Below are 19796 nucleotides of genomic sequence, written 5' to 3' on the forward strand. Positions count from 1 at the left end.
ATTAAATGAGTTAATGTATGTGAAGTTATTATACTTCAACCTTTTTTCTCTCTTTTTTTTTTTTTTTTTTTTTTTTGATTACTTCGTAAGCCACAAGAGAGACCAGACAGAAAGAGTCCCTCTGGTTATATCATGCCTCAACCAGTACCTTTTCCTAAAAACACGTTAAGGAAAACTTTAAAGCTGGTTAAGTCCAAAATTTGTTATGAAACTATTTTTGTTTCCAACTATTTCCAATTCTGTCTCCTTTCACTTATTCAATCATTCAGCAATTATTTCTTGACCACCTCCCATATGCCAGGTTACCATGTGAGTAAAGGATTCATGTTATTCAGTATCATGCCCATTTTATTTCCAAACAAATGATATAATTTTCTAGTTTAATTCAAATATTAGTCTTAAAATGTTTATTTTCAAGGTTTGAACTTGTGCTGCTGAGCAAGAGTGACCACTGGCCCTCTCGAGGACAAAAGGAGTGTTTGGTGTACACTTTTTTTTTGCAGTACGCGGACCTCTCACTGCTGTGGCCTCTCCCGTTGCGGAGCAACAGGCTCCGGACGCGCAGGCTCAGCGGCCATGGCTCACGGGCCCAGCCGCTCCGCGGCATGCGGGATCTTCCGGGATCAGGGAACGAACCCGTGTCCCCCGCATCGGCAGGCGGACTCTCAACCACTGCGCCACCACTTTTTACAGTATTCTTTTAGGAAAAGGATCATGAGAACTAGCTGCCCCAAAATAGTATGTTTTTCTGTGTCACAGCACAAACCCACATGTCAGTATCTCATGACGGTTCTTGTATTTGAAGGTTCAGTAACGTCATTAGAGCCCATACCCGTCTGGAGTCGAGATACAGCAATAGCTCTGGAGGATCGTACGACGAGGATAAAAGTAAGTACCAACAGGCTGGGGCGGGGGGGGTCAGATGGAAGGCAAAGGGTTGGAGAATAGAAAATGAGTATTTTGATTATTCTTGTTCTAACCACTAAAAAGGGGCCCATAAGTATTAAGTAACCACTTAGTCCAACTATGTAGATGGGCAAGTCAACCTCTTAAAAGTAAAAAGAAGCCAAGCAGTGCATGAATCAAAGCTGTTAAAACTTCAAGCTACTACCTAAAGCCATATTTTTGTATTCTTGGCCCTTTTCCTTGGTAATGCAGTTGGGGAAAGGCTAGTAAGAAATGGTCTCATGAGAAAACAAAGGTTTCCATTCAATTTATTGACCTGTCTTGGGAGTGGATTTAACCTTTAAGCTTTGTGAGTCAGCTCACCCAGGATAGATTTGTTTTCACATTGGATATCTGAACGGCACAGTCTCAGTGGCCAAGTGAAAACCTTGCCAGACTGGGAGATAAAATTATCACAGAAATTTCATTGTACCTTGGGACGTTGGAAAAACCAAAAAGGTCAATGCATTCATTAATTTTGTTTAAGCCCTGGACAGGTTGTGTAGATACTCAGAAGGTGATGGGTATTACTTGTTCACAAGTTACAGAAATTCTGGAACCAAAGAACACTCCCAGTGACATTTAGGTGTGCTAAGGAAATCGGTAAACTATCTGGTAGAACTTATTTGTCTATTTTGGTGGAAATCGTAATATGATATCTCATGAGTTAGGTTCATTTTGTAAGTCAGTGCATTGGGCCTTTGTAGTGGTTGTTTTGAGTTGTTTTGTTCTTATGGGAAATGTGCAGAGTGGGGTAAGAGCTTAGCAGTTCTAATGACACCACATTTCAGTTGCCCTTACTTTACTCCTTAATGCAGATATAGATAGGCAATTCTCCGCCATTCAAAATACCAATTGGAGGAATGTCTAAAATCCATCTATATTGCCATACTTGGGTTAAGTTTTAACTATGTCCCTATAAAACCTTTTTCTAGAAAGGTCAGTATGAGATTAGGGGCGGGGGGGAAACAAAAAAGCTATTTGCATTTTCCCTCCTTTCTGTACCCCATCAAGGGGCTTTGCCATCCAGACACCAAACAGTTGAATCTAGGCAGGACCAGACTTTATAGATGAGGAGAGCAGTACCTGAGGAATGGAGTTGTTGGTTCAAGAAAAGTCATTGCTGTGCAATATTTGGTAACACAGAATTTGAGGACAGAAAAACTGAATGATGAAAAAGTTAGGCAGTCAAATCCTGACTCCCCCAGAACGTGACAGGCATGATATAACAAAGCATATGTGACTGTGGATTTTACATTAGGAAGATTGTTGCACTTTGGCCAGTTGACTCCTTCAAAGTATATCTCTTTGTTCTGGGTATAGGACCCAGAATTTGGCAGAAAATGCTGTAACAAAGTAACAATCATTTTGAAAATACATCTTCAGAGCCCTCTGGTATTAAAACTTCATATTCCTTACATATTTTAAAATAGTGAATTTCAGGGGATAATTATAACAAAATAAGGTAATAGTTGTGTCGTTATATAAACTCAGATCACTGACTTTAGGGACAAAAAGAAAAAGTAATAGAAGTATTTATAAAGGGAAAGAAAGACTACTGTGAATGCAGATAAGGTATAAAGAGTAGTCTGGTATTATCATTATGGCCTCTGTTTTACCCAGAAATGTTTATAAATTTGTCATACCAGCATAAACAGCATTTTAATGGGAAATTTTGGGTACAGAACTTGAATTTAATTGAGTCAGGTGTCAGTAATATTCTTCACAAGGTTACTAACATTAGCGAGGGAAATTGGAGTTCACAGAAAAGTAGTTTGGGTGCTGAGAGCTCAAATCTTCAATTCCTCATTGAAAGAGAAAATGGAATCAAGCTTCTCAAACAGATCCTCATAACAGAAAGTACATAAACTATATGCTAAGATCCTTTCCCAGGCATTCAAGTACTAGAGCTTGACTTTGGCTGTCTCGGATGAAGCAGTGTGTCTAATAAGGCACGAATACCCTCAGGACTTGGGTAACTGGGTCCTCCCAGATGCATGTTTGGTTCCAGCTACCCAATGATGGATAGAGTATGCCACAAGAGAAGCAAAAGGTAGCAGGCTCAATTCCAAAACCTTATGGCCAGGCGTCTGGTATATGTTAAGGGCAGTCATTTCCTCCCTGAATTCCTGAGGGTATCAGCAAGGGTAAGAAGAGTGAGAAGGGATCAGGAGAGACTTCGTGGCCCAGGGCTTCATGGTCTGGGTTATCCAAAAATCAGGGTGATGTGTACCTCCTAAGTGTATTTTTTATTAAAAAACCGTACCACCTTGAGTAAAATGGACAAGCAAACTGATTTAGACCCGGTCTATAAAGCAGTTTTCTACCAACGTTATGTAAGCTTTTTTTTTTTTTTCAGAACTACTTAACATATCTGGATTATTTTCCAAGGCCATATGCTCATGTCTGTAACCCCACAATAAGGATACAACTAGTTAAGTTGGATAGCAGCTGAGTCCTAGCAGTTTAGGCCTAACTGTAGAAAATCAGTTTTAGGTCAGCTTAATCCCTCGCAGCACATTTTTGCTGACTGGATATATATCTGAGAACATCAGAAACGAAAAATAGCATGTCCTTTCCTAACAGAAATCTCACAAGTTTTTTGTTTTTTTTTTAATTCTTCAGTGTTCTCCCATTTTTGCTCCCCTTTCTAGTTTTGTAGAGTAACTCATTATTTAGAAGTGCATTTTGCAACTAACTCACCTTGGACAGTTATTCAAGAAGGTAGTTTGCTGAAAGTGATGCATCCTGTAGGTAGTTTACGGAGTGGACTAAGCTGAGTGACTATTATACCTGCTTAAAATGTTTTCTGGGCTAAAAATGTGACCAAGCACATTTCATGGCATAGAGTGACAGGTTTCTAGTTGCTCATTTGCTTGTGTGTTAGAAAGAGTCAAGAGGCACTTTCTGAGGTGACTTCTGGTCTTAACCCCTGGAGACTCCCTCAGCTCACACCCCAGGAGAAGTGGGCTGTGCTTGGTTCTAGTACCTGTGTGGGTTTGGAGCCTCAGTTTTCGCCACGGGAAGGCATCCCCTCCATCAGCTCTGCTAACTGTTAAGACCAGCGTCCTGCATTGGACCAGTAGCATTGAATCAGCTACCTCTCACTACCTTCAAAAGTGCAACCAAGGGCTTCCCTGGTGGCACAGTGGTTGAGAGTCCGCCTGCCGATGCGGGGGACACGGGTTCGTGCCCCGGTCCGGGAGGATCCCGCGTGCCGCGGAGCGGCTGGGCCCGTGAGCCATGGCTGCTGAGCCTGTGCATCCGGAGCCTGTGCTCTGCAACGGGAGAGGCCACAGCAGTGAGAGGCCCACGTACTGCAAAACAAACAAACAAACAAAACTGTATTTTGGAGAAACTGCCTAACGATGTTATAAAAACGTCCTTCCTCTTCATACACTAAAGTCTATCCCAGGATTAAGCAGCTTGTCTGAAGCCGTATGCATTGATCATATCACATGGCCCCAAGTGCAGAGGCTTGTCTTGAATGCCACTGGCCTGGGTTGAGAGCGTTATAAAAAATAACTCCATGAGATTTGTTGCTGTGCTTACTTGAAAAATATTTTGTTGAGGAAGTTCATTAATTCATTCAAAATATATATGTACTGATCTCCTGCGACGTGCCAGATACTGCTCTGTGTACTAGGAACAAAATAGAGAAAGTCCCGCTCTCAGGGAGCTTGTGTTAGAGGCAGAGGAGGGGGAAGCCGTCAGCGCTGGGGAATCGGTGCCGCAGGGGAACTACAGCAGAGAGAGGGAGAGAAAGTGATTGTGGATGGGGTGGATTTTAAATGGAGTGGTCACAGAAATCCTCTGCGATAAAGTAGTACTTGGGCGGAGACTTGCATGAAGTAAAGGAGTGAGCCACGCGGCCATCTGGGGAAGAACACTGCAGCTGTGCGGTGGACGGTAGGTGGACGGCGCCTGGCACGGTCACAGAACAGTAAGAGAGCCAGGGTGACTGGCGGGCAGTGAGCAAAGGGGACAGCAGAAGGACATAAGCCAAGAAACAGGAGAAAGATCTTGTCAGGCCTTAAAGGCCTTGATGGGGCTGCTGGATTTCGTTTTGAGTGTTAAGGGAAACTACTGGCCAGTGGTAAGCAGAGGAAGGGACTCTGAATGAACTTCTGTTTTAAAAGGATGACTCTGCCTGCTCTGCAGAGAACAGACTGTAGAGGGGCAAGGAGGGAAGCAGGGAGAGACGGTGGGAGCTTAGCCTAGGATAGTAGTGATGGAGGTGGTCGTATCCTAGATTTGTGATGAGGTAGAGCTCACTGAATAATGTGGATGGTAACAAAGTACTTAACCTTAGCGTCCCCTTGATAAAATAGGGATAATAGGTACCCATCATTGGGTTATTAATATGTGAGATGCATAGACCAGTGCCTGGCATAAAGTAAGCACTCACTATGCTAGTTCAGATGTTGTTATTTTAATTATTACTGTCACCACCATCATGATCATCATGATTAGAAGTTGGATATGAGATGTAAGGGAGAAGTCAGGGAGGACTCCAAGGCTCCTGTCCTGAGCGAACTGGAAATAAGGAATCGCACTTTACTGAGATGGAGGAGATCAGAGAAAGGGCGAGTTGTCACAGTGATGGGAACTCACGTGATTTCATGTTTTTCTTTTTGTGTATCTATATTTTCATATTTTTAATCACTCTGTAATGAATCATCATAAATTAGATATCCAAGAAACAAAGAAATGAAAGAAACTTAATCAAGTAATTCCAACCCATTTGATCATATAATTTCATGCTCACCAAATGGAATGGTTAGAAAGTTATTTTTACAAGCATGAATTTGTAAGTTTCTAAAAAGTCAAGTAGGGAAAATAAAAACCTCCTCTGCCTGAAACTAAAGCACGCTTGTGTTTCTCACTCTGTAGATGACCCAATTTCTCCCTATACTGGCTGGCTCTTGACTATTACGGAGACCAAACAGCCGCAGCCCTTACCCATGCCTTGTACTGGAGGGTGCTGGGCCCCCCTGGTGGACTACCTTCCAGAGACCATCACTCCCCGGGGGCCACTCCACAGGTGAGTAGCATGTACAGGTAGAAGGAAATGATCACTTAACTTTGAATGGACTTTTCTTCCTGTGAAAAGAGGGAAAGGGATTCCAGGTCCCACCAAATGAAATGACCTTTGAAATCAGAGGGAACATGCTAACCTGACCTGCAGCTATCAGCATATTGGCAGAGTCTGGTCAGCCATTAACCAGGGTGCAAAGCTGCCTTGTAGCCCTCTGAATTTTTCCGTGATGTCACCTTGGTATGGGTATTCATTCTGTTATGCTTTTTAGATTGTGAGCAGCTTGAAGAGAGAGCCCTTGTCTTCTGTTTCTCTTCATTCCTCAGCTCTTATTGCCTAGTAACTAGTAGAATCCCCATTATGTGAATTAGCTCAACTGACGTTTCTTCTCATAGAGCTCTGTGCTGTGTCAGAAGTTAAACTCCATTTCCCTGGAATAAGGGCCTTACATAATTCTTCAACAAGGTTTACAAGTTGGATGTAATTGTGACCTAATGATCTATCAGTGTATTTTCATCCTCTTCCGAAGTTGCATTAATTTCATCATTTCATTGATTAGGTGCAATATTGCTGTCATTTTTATGACTGAGATGGTGGTGGATCACAGTGTAAGAGAAGATTGGGCTCTTCATCTCCCATTGCTACTCCATGCTGTCTTCTTAGGTAAGACTGGAACCAAGAGGAATTCTAGCCAATAGGGTCCAAAACCTACAGAAGTCACCCATAGAGCTTTCCTTTTACATGGACATCCTGCTTTTCCTCATTTCCAAAATATCTAGTCTCTTCCGTTTTTCACTGTCTTTCTGTGACATCTCTAAAATTCTAGCTGATCAGTCATTGTTTAAAATTGTACTATCACTACAATGTAGAGTGGTACCTTGCCAGTGCTATTTCTATAAAGATATCCAAAACAAGTTGGGCCTCTTTGTGGGTCTTTGGTTCGACGTGATAAATTTTAAGCCATGAGACACAGTCGGTGCACAGAGAGAAAGAATGTAGAGCCTGGTGGGCCAAGCACTGAGATTTTAAAATACTCAAGAGCAAAAAAATGGGAAGAGGAACCAGCCAGGCAGGGAGACTCAAAAGTTCAGTTAGAGAGAGAGAGAGAAAATTAGAATCTTGCAGTAACAGGGAAATCCAGGGGAGAGAACATCTCAGGAAAGAGGAATGCTAAGCATGTCAGATGCTATGGAGAGGTCAAGAAAAGTCCGTCTATCAGTGCTTTATGAGAACATTTGATTTAAGGAATAAAACATTTTATTTTGCCTAGGACCAACTTCTTTACGTCGGTAACACAAACAATAACAAAGAAAACTAAACATTCTTTTAACATGTTCCTCCTGGGTATCTTGGAATCTTTACTATCCCTGGAATCTAAACGAGCTGAAGATTTGTTTATGCTGAGAGATTCCACCGTTTTCTTCCAGGTTTGGACCATTACCGGCCTGAAGTCTTTGAACACAGCAAAAAATTGCTTCTTCACCTCTTGATCGCCCTCTCTTGCAACAGCAATTTCCATGCAATTGCTTCCGTGCTCCTGCAGACTCGAGAGATGGGGGAAGCCAAGACTCTAACAGTGCAGCCAGCTTACCAACCCGAATATCTCTACACAGGTAACAAAAGAAGGAGTGGCCGGGAACCTGAGACAGAGTCACAAGTATGAGGATAACTCGAGGTGTCACTGGAGCCCCAATTAACTTCTCGGGTGCTATTCCCCACCCCCCAGCTTTCTAAGTGGTAAATGACAGGACTGTGAATATGCACCATTTCACTTGATGTGAACTTACCTCTCAGAATCTTTCTTCATTAGTAAATATTTTCAAATCTACTTTTTACATTGTTACGATGATTGCTGTTTTCATTAAATATGTTCCTATTGGTACACTGAAAATTAAAATGTCCATTGACCAAGAGCATGAGTCTAGAACACCCGTGGAGGAAGATGCAGAAAAAAGTGACCATCTCCATCCCCTCAAGAGCAGGCGTCACCAAGGTGCCAGATGTTTCACTGTGTACCTTCTAGTTCCCTTGAAGGAATCTATTAAATGACTGACTTTTTTCTGGAAGGCACCGTTAGTGGAAGTCTATTAAAAATCATTGCTGTTTTGAAACCAAAAATTTCTTCTTAGAAATGAGGACAGAAACCATTAGCTGAGTCAAAGAAATGACCCCGTTGTGTCCAAGCTACTCATGAAAACGTTCCCAAAAGGGTTGACCAGCGGTTCTCATTGAGAACCAGAACATTTTAAAATATCTTAAAGTGGTGATGAACTGACAGTTCTGGGGCTACTTTTCTTTACCTCGTTATTTTGTACATCACACTGGCACTGGATATGGGCTGGCATTTCATAAGTCACCACGTACTTCTCTCATTACCTTGAAAAGGAAGGCCCTTTTATGCACTCCTGTCCTGGGCCCTGTCCTGTCTTCTGACAGACGTTGCATATTTCTCTGGAAAACAAATCTGAAGTCATTAACTCTGAAATGCAAGGACTTACTGACCTCAGTTTAAGCTCTTTATGTTGAACCAAGCTACACCTAATTGAAAGTAATCCATCAATAGCCTCTCAGAGACACAAAACTCTCTTTACTGTAGACGATGCTTAAGTAACAGATTCTGAAGACTGGCTGTTCTAGCTCCCCAAGGTAGGGATGTATTCCGTTAAGCACATGGCCTTAGAATGAGAAAATTGTAATCTCTGTTCAGTTGTATGTCTCTGAATGCATCAGTTTTGTATTCACTGTACCACTGATGTGGCATAAAATGGTTTAGAGTGGGGATTTATAAAACCAAAGCGAACACAATATACCGTAGGCAAGACCTTGTAAAATGATTGAAGCTCTATATAGTACACATGGACTAGGTGTACCAAAACTTTGAGAAGTGTCTTCTTTTTATAAACATTTGTTAAATATTTATTGAACACCCAGTTTCAACTACAGTTGCTTTCAAATCCATACTAAAAACCTATGTGATAAAAATTGTCTTCATCTTATTGTAATAGGAAACTGGGGTACAGGGAAGTGACCTGACTCCCTGAGATTACACATTAAATAGCAGAGATAATACTCAGACCCAGGGCTTCTTACTCATAATTTAATATATCTGTCAGACACACCAGAACTGTGTACTTTTTATAATTATTAAGTAGGAGAAAAAGAATGGTCGTGTGTATACATTTTCAAACCCACAACATACCCAGAGATGTAGAATGCTAACTGTAGTATAGTATTTACTTATACCATATTTATTTTGCCTACCTTGAGACATATTTTATTAAAATATATTAATATACACACAGTATTCACAATTCTGGGTACATTTACTCAAAACATTATGTATAATCTACTTATCGCTGGTTAGTGTTGATATCCTCAAAAATGGTATCATTTCACATATTTAAGTTGTCTATTACCCAAGAATAATTTACTAACAGCACAGTTAGGTGCACATGCTTAGAGGAACTATTCATCAGCCTGTGCACGTGTGTGAGAATGCACACGCAGACACACACACACACTTCTTTTGTAGAAAGCGTCAATTAAAACACCAGAGTAGAAAATAGCAGATCGCCCTCTATTACCAAATGCACTCTCGTTTACACAGCAGTGCAATTAATCCGTAAGCGGGGAAAGAGTGTCAGTCTTATTTAATCATAGCCATAGCCAGAATGAAGCGTTTTTCCCCCCAAAATTAAATAACTACACACTTCTTTATGTGCACCTCCTGACCTCATTAAGTGCCCAGCCTGCAAGTTTCACCTTGACCTTGTCTTCCGCCAGGTGGCTTTGACTTCCTGAGAGAGGACCAGTCCTCCCCGGTGCCAGACTCGGGACTGAGCTCCAGTTCCACCTCCTCCAGTATCAGTCTGGGAGACAGCAGTGGGAACCTCCCGCAGATGACCCAAGAGGTTGAAGATGTGGACGCAGCTGCTGAAACAGACGAGAAGGCAAACAAGCTCATTGAGTTTCTGACCACCAGGTAATGAGGGGTCAGGAGATGGGCTGCTGTTTTCAGGTCAGTCTTTTGGGAAAGGGACATCACTTTAAAACCACAGATAGAAAAGCAAGCCTGGAGTTCTAGCGAAGTCTTCTTTCTTCTAAATTGTGTCTGCTGGAGTCTGTGTACAAGGCAGACACTGGTAGGCATCGTCACAGTTGAGAGGCAAGGAGATTTTGTGCATAAAGACCCTGCAGCAGGTGGAGGCGGGAGAAGTGGCTCCCGGAGGTGAGCGTGACTTTCACCATCTATTGGAGCTGCCAGGATCTGGGAGTTGAGAGTTGGCAAAGAACATCACTCTGGAAAGCAAAGATATTAGCCACAGTCAACCCAGTGGCAGCTGCAGAGAGGACAGCTGTCTGCTCCTGTAGTCCAAGGAGTCATTTCTAAATGGAATTCAGAAAGCAGAAACGGTAAGGATGCATGATAGGAAAGGGATCAAACTAATAATAAATCAAAATCGAGAAAAACTGCGAGCGAGCCTGTTTTTTGCAGGTCTTCTGGCTCTTCTAAGGAACAGTTTAACTTGGAAGGCTTCCAAATCGCTAGTCCCCTGAGGTCCAGTATTTGTATAAACGCATGCTTACCTGTGACCTGGGGCATGCTGACCTTCCTCAGTGAGTTAAGTCCTGGAAGTCTAGTCTATATAAATATTTGTTATCTACTTTCTCACATGATTTTTCTTTATTCAACTAATGCATCAGGTAAAGCAAAAAATGAAGAAAGAGCATTTTTTTTTCAATTAATGATTTAGAGTATTGTGTGCACTCAACTCAATATAGAGTTTAACGTACAGGAAGCTCAGGGAGGGGCTGGGGATGCCTCCATACTGGGTACCTCAGAGACCTGACTGGTTTGTGGAGAAGAAAGATATTGTCACCACTCACTGCTGTCAGTGTTGGGAAGGCTGTTCTCTACAATTCTCAACCCTGGATCCGTCCCATTCTTACTGTAGAAAACCAAATAGACAACAGAGGTTGTATCTTCAAGTTGGTGCTACAGTATTTGGCAACCTAATGATGTGATCCTGATAAAAGCATTATCTCTGCAAATTCTAAGACATAGAAATTGAGTCTGTGTCTAAATCTATATTTTATTTAACATATTATATCATTTTGTTGAACAAACACATAGCACCTACTATGTGCTAAATAAACACCGTCCTGGTGAATTGAGAGGTTTTAATTTTGTGGGTAAAACATAAGAAAAAGTGTGTCTCCGTCAATTAGCTAGTTCTGTTTTGAGTATGCTCTTACGCTTTAGAAGACTGAAATTTACCACCAAATTAATATGTAAAACTTTTAAAAATGTATGTTGTACTTTTGGAGTTAGAACTGTGTATATGGTTTTAAAAATGCAAAACGATAGTTACATTTTTGGCATTTTGTGTGTTTTGTTGAAGGGCATATGGTCCGCTTTGGTGCCATGAGGACATCACACCCAAAAATCAGAATTCGAAGAGTGCTGAACAACTCACTAATTTTCTACGTCATGTTGTGTCCGTGTTTAGAGATTCCAAATCAGGTACTTCATCCTGTTTCTCTAAATCCCACTCTCAGCATTTTTCTATAATGGAGCTCATTCTCCCCATATAACCACACACTGTGTATGTGTGTGTGTGTGGCGGGGCGAGTGTGTGTGTGTGTGTGTGTGTGTGTGTGTGTGTGTAAAATCCTGCATTCGGAAGCCATAGCAAAGGAATATTCATAGAGGATATTGAAGCTTTTTCAGATGTGCCTGAGTGATAGTTAATGTCACATATACTGATACTCGCATTGTGCTCTATCAAATAATTTCCCCAATGTCTCTGTTCTCCTTGCTTCAATTACCTTACTAGAATTAAACTGTGCCTGTATTGATTTTATTTAAAGAAAGCCATGAGAGAGAAGTCGTAGTCACTGACTGTCAGACTCAACTGTGAAAACTGTCAGCCTTGCAAACTGTTTTTTTTTAAAAAAAGAATTTTGTGATACAATGTTTTCGGCTTTAAAAGTATTTGCTGGCAAGTCCTGTGCCAGTGACCACTCAGTATTCTGAACACGGTCTGATTCTAATTTAGACAGTAGCACCATCACAACATTTAAGCCCTTAGAGGCATTCCATTCAGATTCGGCTTGGCCTGGGCTGATGTGTGTGTGAAATTTAAATTTGGTTCCTCAGCACGCTACAGCAGCTCTCCCTGCCTTCTTTCACACAGCAGGCTGGCCACAGCAGATAGGGCTCACCACCTCTCCTGGCTGCTCTGGTAATTAGCACATTTCACAGTTTGAAACATTCCAGATTCGCCACATCTCTTTGCATGATCAGAGGATACTTACTAAAAAACAAAAAATACTGTTCAACTGAAATGGGAAAGTTGTTCTAGGAATGGGGTTGCCATTTCTTGTTTTGAGTTTCCCCTTTGGAATTTCTTTGAAATATTAAGACTGCTTTTATTGGTATTTCCCCCACTTAAAAGTCACTTAATAGCCTAAAGGAAGACATTTATGATGCATGTGAACTCTTCATTTGTGTAACACTCCTGATTGTATGAAGATACTAAAAAGGAGAAAACGTACGAGTACCTTATATAGCGTGTTCTCAGAGGGTCTTTCAGACTGCTTAGAATATCGTATGTCTTTTCACAACTTGCACAAGATACTTTTACCCACCTCAGTTTCCTTGTACGTCGCTACTTTCTGTTTCCAGTCCAGCACAATAAAATGTGTTCCTGGAAACACTTGTATTAGTCAGGGTAGCATAGCTGCTATAACAAATAACCCCCAAAGCTCAGAGACCTAACACAAGAGGCTATTTCTGGACCACAGAACAGTTCAATGTGGACATTTGGGAGACAGCCTTCCACCTGGTGCTTCAGGGACCCTCTGCCCTGTGGCCCTGTCATCCCCTAGGCTCGGAGGCCTCAGCCCTCTGTGTCCATGGGGCAGGTGAAGGAAGAGAGTGTGTGGAGGATTGCTCCGGAGGAGTTTACATGCTAGCTTTGCATGTGACGTCCGGTGCTTCTTCCTACGTTCCACTGGCCAGAACTCAGGCACGAGGTCACGCCTGATTTCCAGGAAGGCTGGGAAATGTACGATCAGTGTGTAACAGGGAGTAAAGGAAACCTTTTTCTTTTCTCTGCCACCCATGAAATAGCTTTTCCCAAAGGACATCGTCCTAGTGGTGGTGGGACGGGGGAGGATTCTGCAATCCTACTAGTACAGTTCCAGCAGTACGATTTAAATAAGCTTTTGTTCATTGCCAGGGGACCTAACCCCCATATATTAAATGGCTTAAGTAGAAAAATATGTTTTGAAAAGCAAAATAAAGATGTAAAAAACTCTTTTGAAACATCCATTCATATGGGTTTAATCCTGTATTTACTACCCCGAATGTGTCTAAGTCCATTTTCCAGGACCCTTTGTTGACTCTGCAGGAACATTTTCTTATACGGTCTACGTGTCTCTGGGGTGAGACCGCCAAGCAGCAGCTAACAACAGTAACACTGAATGATCCCTCCTGGTCTCCTTCGTGAGACGGTCGAATGTGCCACAGAGCCTCTAGACCACGGAGACAGCTCAAGTCGATGTTTTCATCATGTCCTGTGACTCTCGTAGCCTGATTTTCTCCCTGTAAAGAGGCACAGCAGGTGTAGGGGTTAGTGGCCCAGTATTCAGTCATGGACTTTCCCTTCTGCTTTCATTTCTGTCTGATCACATGGTTTCCTGAGGACTGAGATTACCTTCATGCTGGTGGAAGAACAGATATTCAGGCGAAAGTTTAAATGATGCCTGCCTTCTCTGCCGTGCCTACACGTCCGTATCTGCGTGTTTATGGACTCTTCTGAAGAGCAAAGACTTTGGCCCAGGCCGTGGCTATGCTTTGCTTTCCTCTGCGTACACAAGTCCTCCAAAAACTTTTTTCTAACAAATTCTCGTATGAAAACGGGAGTGAAAGTATTCTGTGTAAAAAGTACAGAAGAACAATGTCAAACAGTAGCAGCGTAATAAGTAATAATACGCTTGTGAGCACATGTTACGTACCAGAGACAGCACTAAGCCCTGTTTAAGTTGTTTGATTTTCACAGCCCCTCTGAGGTAAATGCTGCCATCCACAAGGGAAAGACGAGGAAGCAGGCTCGCAGAGAATTAGCTTCTTTCCCAGAGTCCCAAATCCCCCATTCGAAACTAGGACCACCTTGCTCCAAAGCGTCTGACTGTACTCCACTATGCCTCCTTAAGACTGATGCAGATTTGGGTTTTATTTTTAAATGGTTAATTTTTAAATAAGTAGCACCAGGAGGTAGCGCTGTGCAGCTAGCTTGTTGTAAACGTGCGGATAACTGGGGTCCGAGGTTTGCAGAGGAGCGGCTGACCTGCTCCCACCCCTGTGCCCTAGGTTTCCACCTGGAGCAGCAGCTGAGTGAAGTTGCTCTGCAGACAGCCCTCGCCAGCTCTTCCAGGCACTATGCCGGCCGGTCCTTCCAGATATTCCGGGCCCTCAAACAGCCACTGTCGGCACACGCCTTGTCGGACCTTCTCTCGAGGCTGGTGGAGGTGATTGGAGAGCATGGAGATGAGATTCAGGTATGGAAGGAAAGTCCAGGAACTCACCCTTCTCTCAGCTCAAAGATGGGGTGTTAATAACTTTCTTTGAGTTTTCTTCCACTCGCCAAGTATCCCAGCCATTTGGACATGTACAATTTATTTTGAAATTCTAGAGGTTGACTTTTATTTTTACAAAAATCACTCCAGGGGGCATTGTTCTAGAAATCCAGTGGACACTTTTATTGAGCCAACAACTGAAATCCTGTGGTGACTCTTTGTGTTGTTTTGTCTTTATTGATTTTATTTGGTGGGGGCTGAGGGAGTTGTCTTGTTTTGTCTTTTCTACTAACAACCTAAGATGCAGTTGTGCAACCTGCCCACCCAGAGGAGGGATCGCTGTTGTATCTGTGCAAAGCACCACATCTGTCTGTGTGGTTAGCCTTCCATAAACTGGGAAAAGTGAAAGAAATAGTGGGGAGAATGGATGCCACAGGAAGACCCTGTGGACTGGGGACCCCAGAGACCAGGCAGCTGGAAAGCCAGGGGCATTACAAGCTCTGTAGCTTGTAATGTAATGTAGCTTCTTTTCCACCAGAAATGTTCTGCATCTCAGAGGACCTGCATGCCTGTAGACTTCAGCTTCTTTTCCTCCTCCTGGCCATTGGCAGTACACTATAAAATGCCCTTGGGACACAGCCCTTCTCATACTTCATCTCTTAATCCTGGCTTTCAGACGTTGCCACTCTGTATTTCACATGCCCACCATCCCCTTCAACAAGGGGCCATGCTTGTCCCTTGCCCCTCCCTGTTGGATTTCAAATGAGCTTGATCTGTGGAAGACCTCACAGCTAGGGAAATAAATCTTCACGATTATCTGCTAACTCCTAAGCCATCTGAATTTCCTAAGTGGCCCTTAAAATTTGTTTGTAGCCTTTGTGCATTAAAGTAACCATGACTGTCTAACTTCCAATATTACGATTATTTGAATAGTTTGTTTTGATTAAATTTATCTTCAGGAAGTTAACAGTAGTTATAAGCAGTACAGAATGTTGTCTTTGCCTGTTTGCAGGGTTATGTCATGGAAGCGCTCCTTACCTTGGAAGCTGCTGTGGAAAACTTGTCTGACTGCCTGAAGAACAGTGATCTCTTAACTGTATTATCTCGGTGAGAATCAGTTTAACTTCGTTCTGAAAATCAAATATGCTGTACTGAATATTTGGGAAATGCCTGGACTTTGGGCAATGTCTAAAGAACGAATCCAGTTTTGGAAGTCTGTGTATGATCCAAGAAAGTATGTATGACATTTCCTTAAGTTAAAAAAAAAAAGTCACAACACACACACACACACACACACACACAGACACACACACACACACAGTAGAGAAGTATTTTAAAACATCAGCAAGATAGACAATAAATGGGGCTTCCCTGGTGGCGCAGTGGTGGAGAGTCCGCCTGCCGATGCAGGGGACACGTGCCCCAGTCTGGGAAGATCCCACATGCCGCGGAGCAACTAGGCGCGTGAGTCATGGCCGCTGAGCCTGCACGTGCTCCGCAACGGGAGAGGCCACAACTGTGAGAGGCCCGCGTACCACACACACACAAAAAAATAGACAATAAATGTTATTTCTAAATAATACAAATATTAATGATTTTTCATTTCCTATTTCTTTGAGTATTTTTTCAAATTTTATGTAATTATCCTATTTATTACATTCTATAGAAACAAAGTATTTTATTTTTTAATTTTCAAAAATTTTTTTATTTTGGCCGGCTTCTCATCGTGGTGGCTTCTCTGGTTGTGGAGCATGGGCTCTAAGCGCATGGGCTTCAGTAGTTGTGGCATGTGGGCTCAGTAGTTGTGGCACACAGGCTCAGTAGTTGTGGCGCATGGGCTTAGTTGCTCCATGGCATGTGGGATCTTCCTGGACCAGGGCTAAAACCCATGTCCCCTGCATTGGCAGGAGGATTCTTAACCACTGCACCACCGGGAAGTTCTGTTATTTATTTTCGGCTGCATTGGGCCTTCGCTGCTGCGTGCAGGCTTTCTCTAATTGCGGAGAGTGGGGGCTACTTTTCCTTGCGGTGCGCGGGCTTCTCATTGCAGTGACCTCTCCTGTTGCAGAGCATGGGCTCTAGGTGCGCGAGCTTCAATAGTTGTGGTACATGGGCTCAGTAGTTGTGGTGCATGGGCTCAGTCACTCCGCAGCATGTGGGATCTTCCCAGGCCATGGATCAAACCCATGTCCCCTGCATTGGCAGGCAGATTCTTAACCACTGTGCCACCAGGGAAGCCCCAAAGTATTATTTTTTAAATGAATATATATGAAACACAACTGATCGATCACTATAAAAACAGTTGGAATAAATGTTGATTTTACTTGAAGAAATTTCTACCTTAGGATCTTTCTTTTTTTAAATTTTTCAATTCCTTTTGCTCCTGGCAATGTTTAATAGCCCATTTCAAATCATTCACAATTTTGTATTCTGTTTGTGTAATTAAGCTCAACTTGCTTGAAATTCAGTTGGCAATGTTATATCACGTCGAGCTTTGTTTCATTTTTAAGTTGAACATTTTTATGCATACGTAGTTTTAGTGTGATTAATAGCATCATACACACTTATCTATAGAAACCTACAGATTAACCTAAATCAGTAAAAATTTAGCAAGAATGTTCATAAAGAGTTCTATCTTTTCAGCCTGAAATAGATTTAGAAATCATTTTTCATAAACGTTTATAAGTGCAAAAATTTTCCTTTGACACAAACATTTACTTTTTTTTTTCCTAGATGTTTCTTTATCTGTTCTTTTTATCAGTCAGTTAATAGAATATTAACATTTGTACCTATCAGGTACATTTTATTTTGTAATTACTCTTATCCAAATTCAAACAAAAAATAAATGAAAGATCAGTAAACTTTACAGACGACTGCTTATTTCTTTAACTTTTTGATAAGTGGAAATCAGTATTTGGTTTTGTTGGTGAGGGTGGTTCTGATTAAGTTTTGTTTTTCATAGCTTTATGTTTAAGAATAAGGAAACCTATTCTTTCAGTTTAAGAATATGGAAAAATGAATAGAAAGTAATATTTCCAAAGAATGATTTCCCTTCCTCATTGTTTGTTGTTGGATCTTGAGAGGACTAGCCTTTCACTGAAAGGTGTTGGCTTCCTATTGAACTTTTTAACTTTTATACCCAGCTCTTCATCACCAGACTTAAGCTCTAACGCTAAACTAACAGCAAGCAGAAAGAGCACAGGACAGCTCAATGTGAACCCTGGAACAGCCAGCGGCAGCACAGCAACTGCAGAGCGCAGCCGGCATCAAAGGAGCTTCTCTGTGCCCAAGAAGTTTGGTGTCGTCGACCGGTCCTCAGACCCACCTCGGAGTGCCACCCTGGACAGAATCCAGGCCTGTACCCAACAAGGCCTCTCCTCAAAAACCAGAAGCTCATCTTCCTTGAAGGACAGCCTCACGGACCCATCACACATAAACCATCCAACCAACCTGTTGGCCACCATCTTTTGGGTCACGGTGGCCTTGATGGAATCCGATTTTGAGTTTGAATACCTAATGGCCTTAAGGCTGTTGAACAGACTGCTGGCTCACATGCCACTCGATAAAGCTGAGAACCGAGAAAAACTGGAGAAACTCCAGGCACAGCTCAAGTGGGCGGACTTCTCAGGGTTGCAGCAGCTGCTCCTGAAGGGATTCACCTCTGTCACCACCACCGACCTTACCCTGCAGCTGTTCAGTCTGCTGACACCAGTGACCAGAGTACCCATGGTGGACTCATCCCAAGCCATTGGTAAAGCCCACCTCACTCACGCTCTTACCGTTCTGGTCATGGTGGGACTCGTTTAGTGTAATAAGATAATGTGGGCTTCGTACTTCTACCGATTCTGCTTAAAAATGGTTCTTTGGGAACACTTTGTTCTTTCTTTTAAAATTCTATATAAGTCTTAAAATTCTATGTAAGTCTTAATTATGTATATTGCAAGAGATATTTTTAAGGCAATAGCATAAAAGGGGCAGGAGTAATACATAAGACAGTAATCAATTCTTTATGCTTTCCAAATCAAATTGCAGACAGTGTTGGTTTATTCCATTGCTGTTGTACAGACTTTTTTCCCTTTTTTCTTAACTCCTAAATCTTTTATTTTTCTAAGCCTTTCTTTTCCTCTTGAAAATTCCCTTGATTCCCTATCGTTTTGAATTAAGCCAACAACAAACCAGATTTTTTTTTTTTTTTTTTTTTGCGGTACCCGGGCCTTTCACTGTGTGGCCTCTCCTGTTGCGGAGCACAGGCTCCGGACGCGCAGGCTCAGCGGCCATGGCTCACGGGCCCAGCCACTCCGCGGCATGTGGGATCTTCCCGGACCGGGGCACGAACCCGTGTCCCCTGCATCAGCAGGCGGACTCTCAACCACTTTGCCACCAGGGAAGCCCAAACCAGATTTTTAATTACCATGGCATGTGGCCCAGAATTCTTTCCAGGAAGCCAAAGCTTGATACAGTGGAGCTAAGCTACTCCTCATCATTTTAAAGAGTCTTTCTGATTACATGAGTAAGACTTAAATGGATTGGCCTGTGTCTTCTCAAGCAGGTTTTCCTTAAAATACATTTTTGATAAAAATTCAAACTAGTGCTTCAGTCCATTTTAATCTGCTTTTTAAAATCTGTGCCAATCATTCTTATTTGCAACAGTCCGTAGCAAAACAGCCGCTGAACCTGCAGATTACAAATGTACTTCAGTGCCTCCTTGGAAACGGTGCCATTGCAGTCGTACATTCTTCCTGGATTTATGTTAGTTCAGATCAAAGCTGCTTCAAAGGCTGCTTTTGCAGCACCTCAGAATAAAATCTGTAATATGCCTTCCCGCTCTTAATGGTTCAAATGCACCATATTCACTTGTCTCCATTGTATCTTCTCTAATCCAGGGTTTCCACTGAATGTCTTGTGTCTTCTGCCCCAGCTGATACAGCATTTTGAAAACCCCGGCCAGTTCTGTAAGGATATAGCCGAAAGGATTGCTCAGGTATGCCTTACAGGTTCAGGCACATTCAAGGCCTAATGGTGGACGGAGATGACCAGGCTCAGACAGGGTGATGAGTTTCATAAACCTGAAAATAATAACTGACATCACTAGTAATTCACATCTCTGGGTGGCTGATTTGCATTGTCATTTCATTATTGAGAAAACAAGTGGAAAAAAAATTGTGAAAATTAAATTACTAAGCGCCTCCGCAGCTACCCAAAAAATGTATCGATCCATTTTCCAGGCTGC

At 42.3% G+C, this 19796-nt stretch overlaps 1 protein-coding gene across 7 annotated transcripts in view; it reads left to right on the plus strand.

The window, feature by feature from the left end:
- The window catches only part of FRY (FRY microtubule binding protein), a 425215-nt gene that overhangs the window by 352800 nt on the left and 52619 nt on the right, over positions 1 to 19796 (plus strand). For all 7 annotated transcript variants that reach the window (XM_079902875.1, XM_079902874.1, XM_079902876.1 and 4 more), the window contains 10 exons: positions 806 to 888; positions 5839 to 5989; positions 6543 to 6646; positions 7411 to 7596; positions 9767 to 9965; positions 11386 to 11507; positions 14361 to 14548; positions 15579 to 15673; positions 17710 to 18317; positions 19450 to 19547. In XM_079902875.1, coding sequence (XP_079759001.1) covers positions 806 to 888; positions 5839 to 5989; positions 6543 to 6646; positions 7411 to 7596; positions 9767 to 9965; positions 11386 to 11507; positions 14361 to 14548; positions 15579 to 15673; positions 17710 to 18317; positions 19450 to 19547 — 1834 coding nt within the window. The remainder of the gene's footprint in view (positions 1 to 805; positions 889 to 5838; positions 5990 to 6542; positions 6647 to 7410; positions 7597 to 9766; positions 9966 to 11385; positions 11508 to 14360; positions 14549 to 15578; positions 15674 to 17709; positions 18318 to 19449; positions 19548 to 19796) is intronic.

This window comes from Stenella coeruleoalba (genome assembly GCF_951394435.1).
Source record: "Stenella coeruleoalba genome assembly, chromosome: 18".
NCBI classification, from domain to species: Eukaryota; Metazoa; Chordata; class Mammalia; order Artiodactyla; family Delphinidae; genus Stenella; species Stenella coeruleoalba.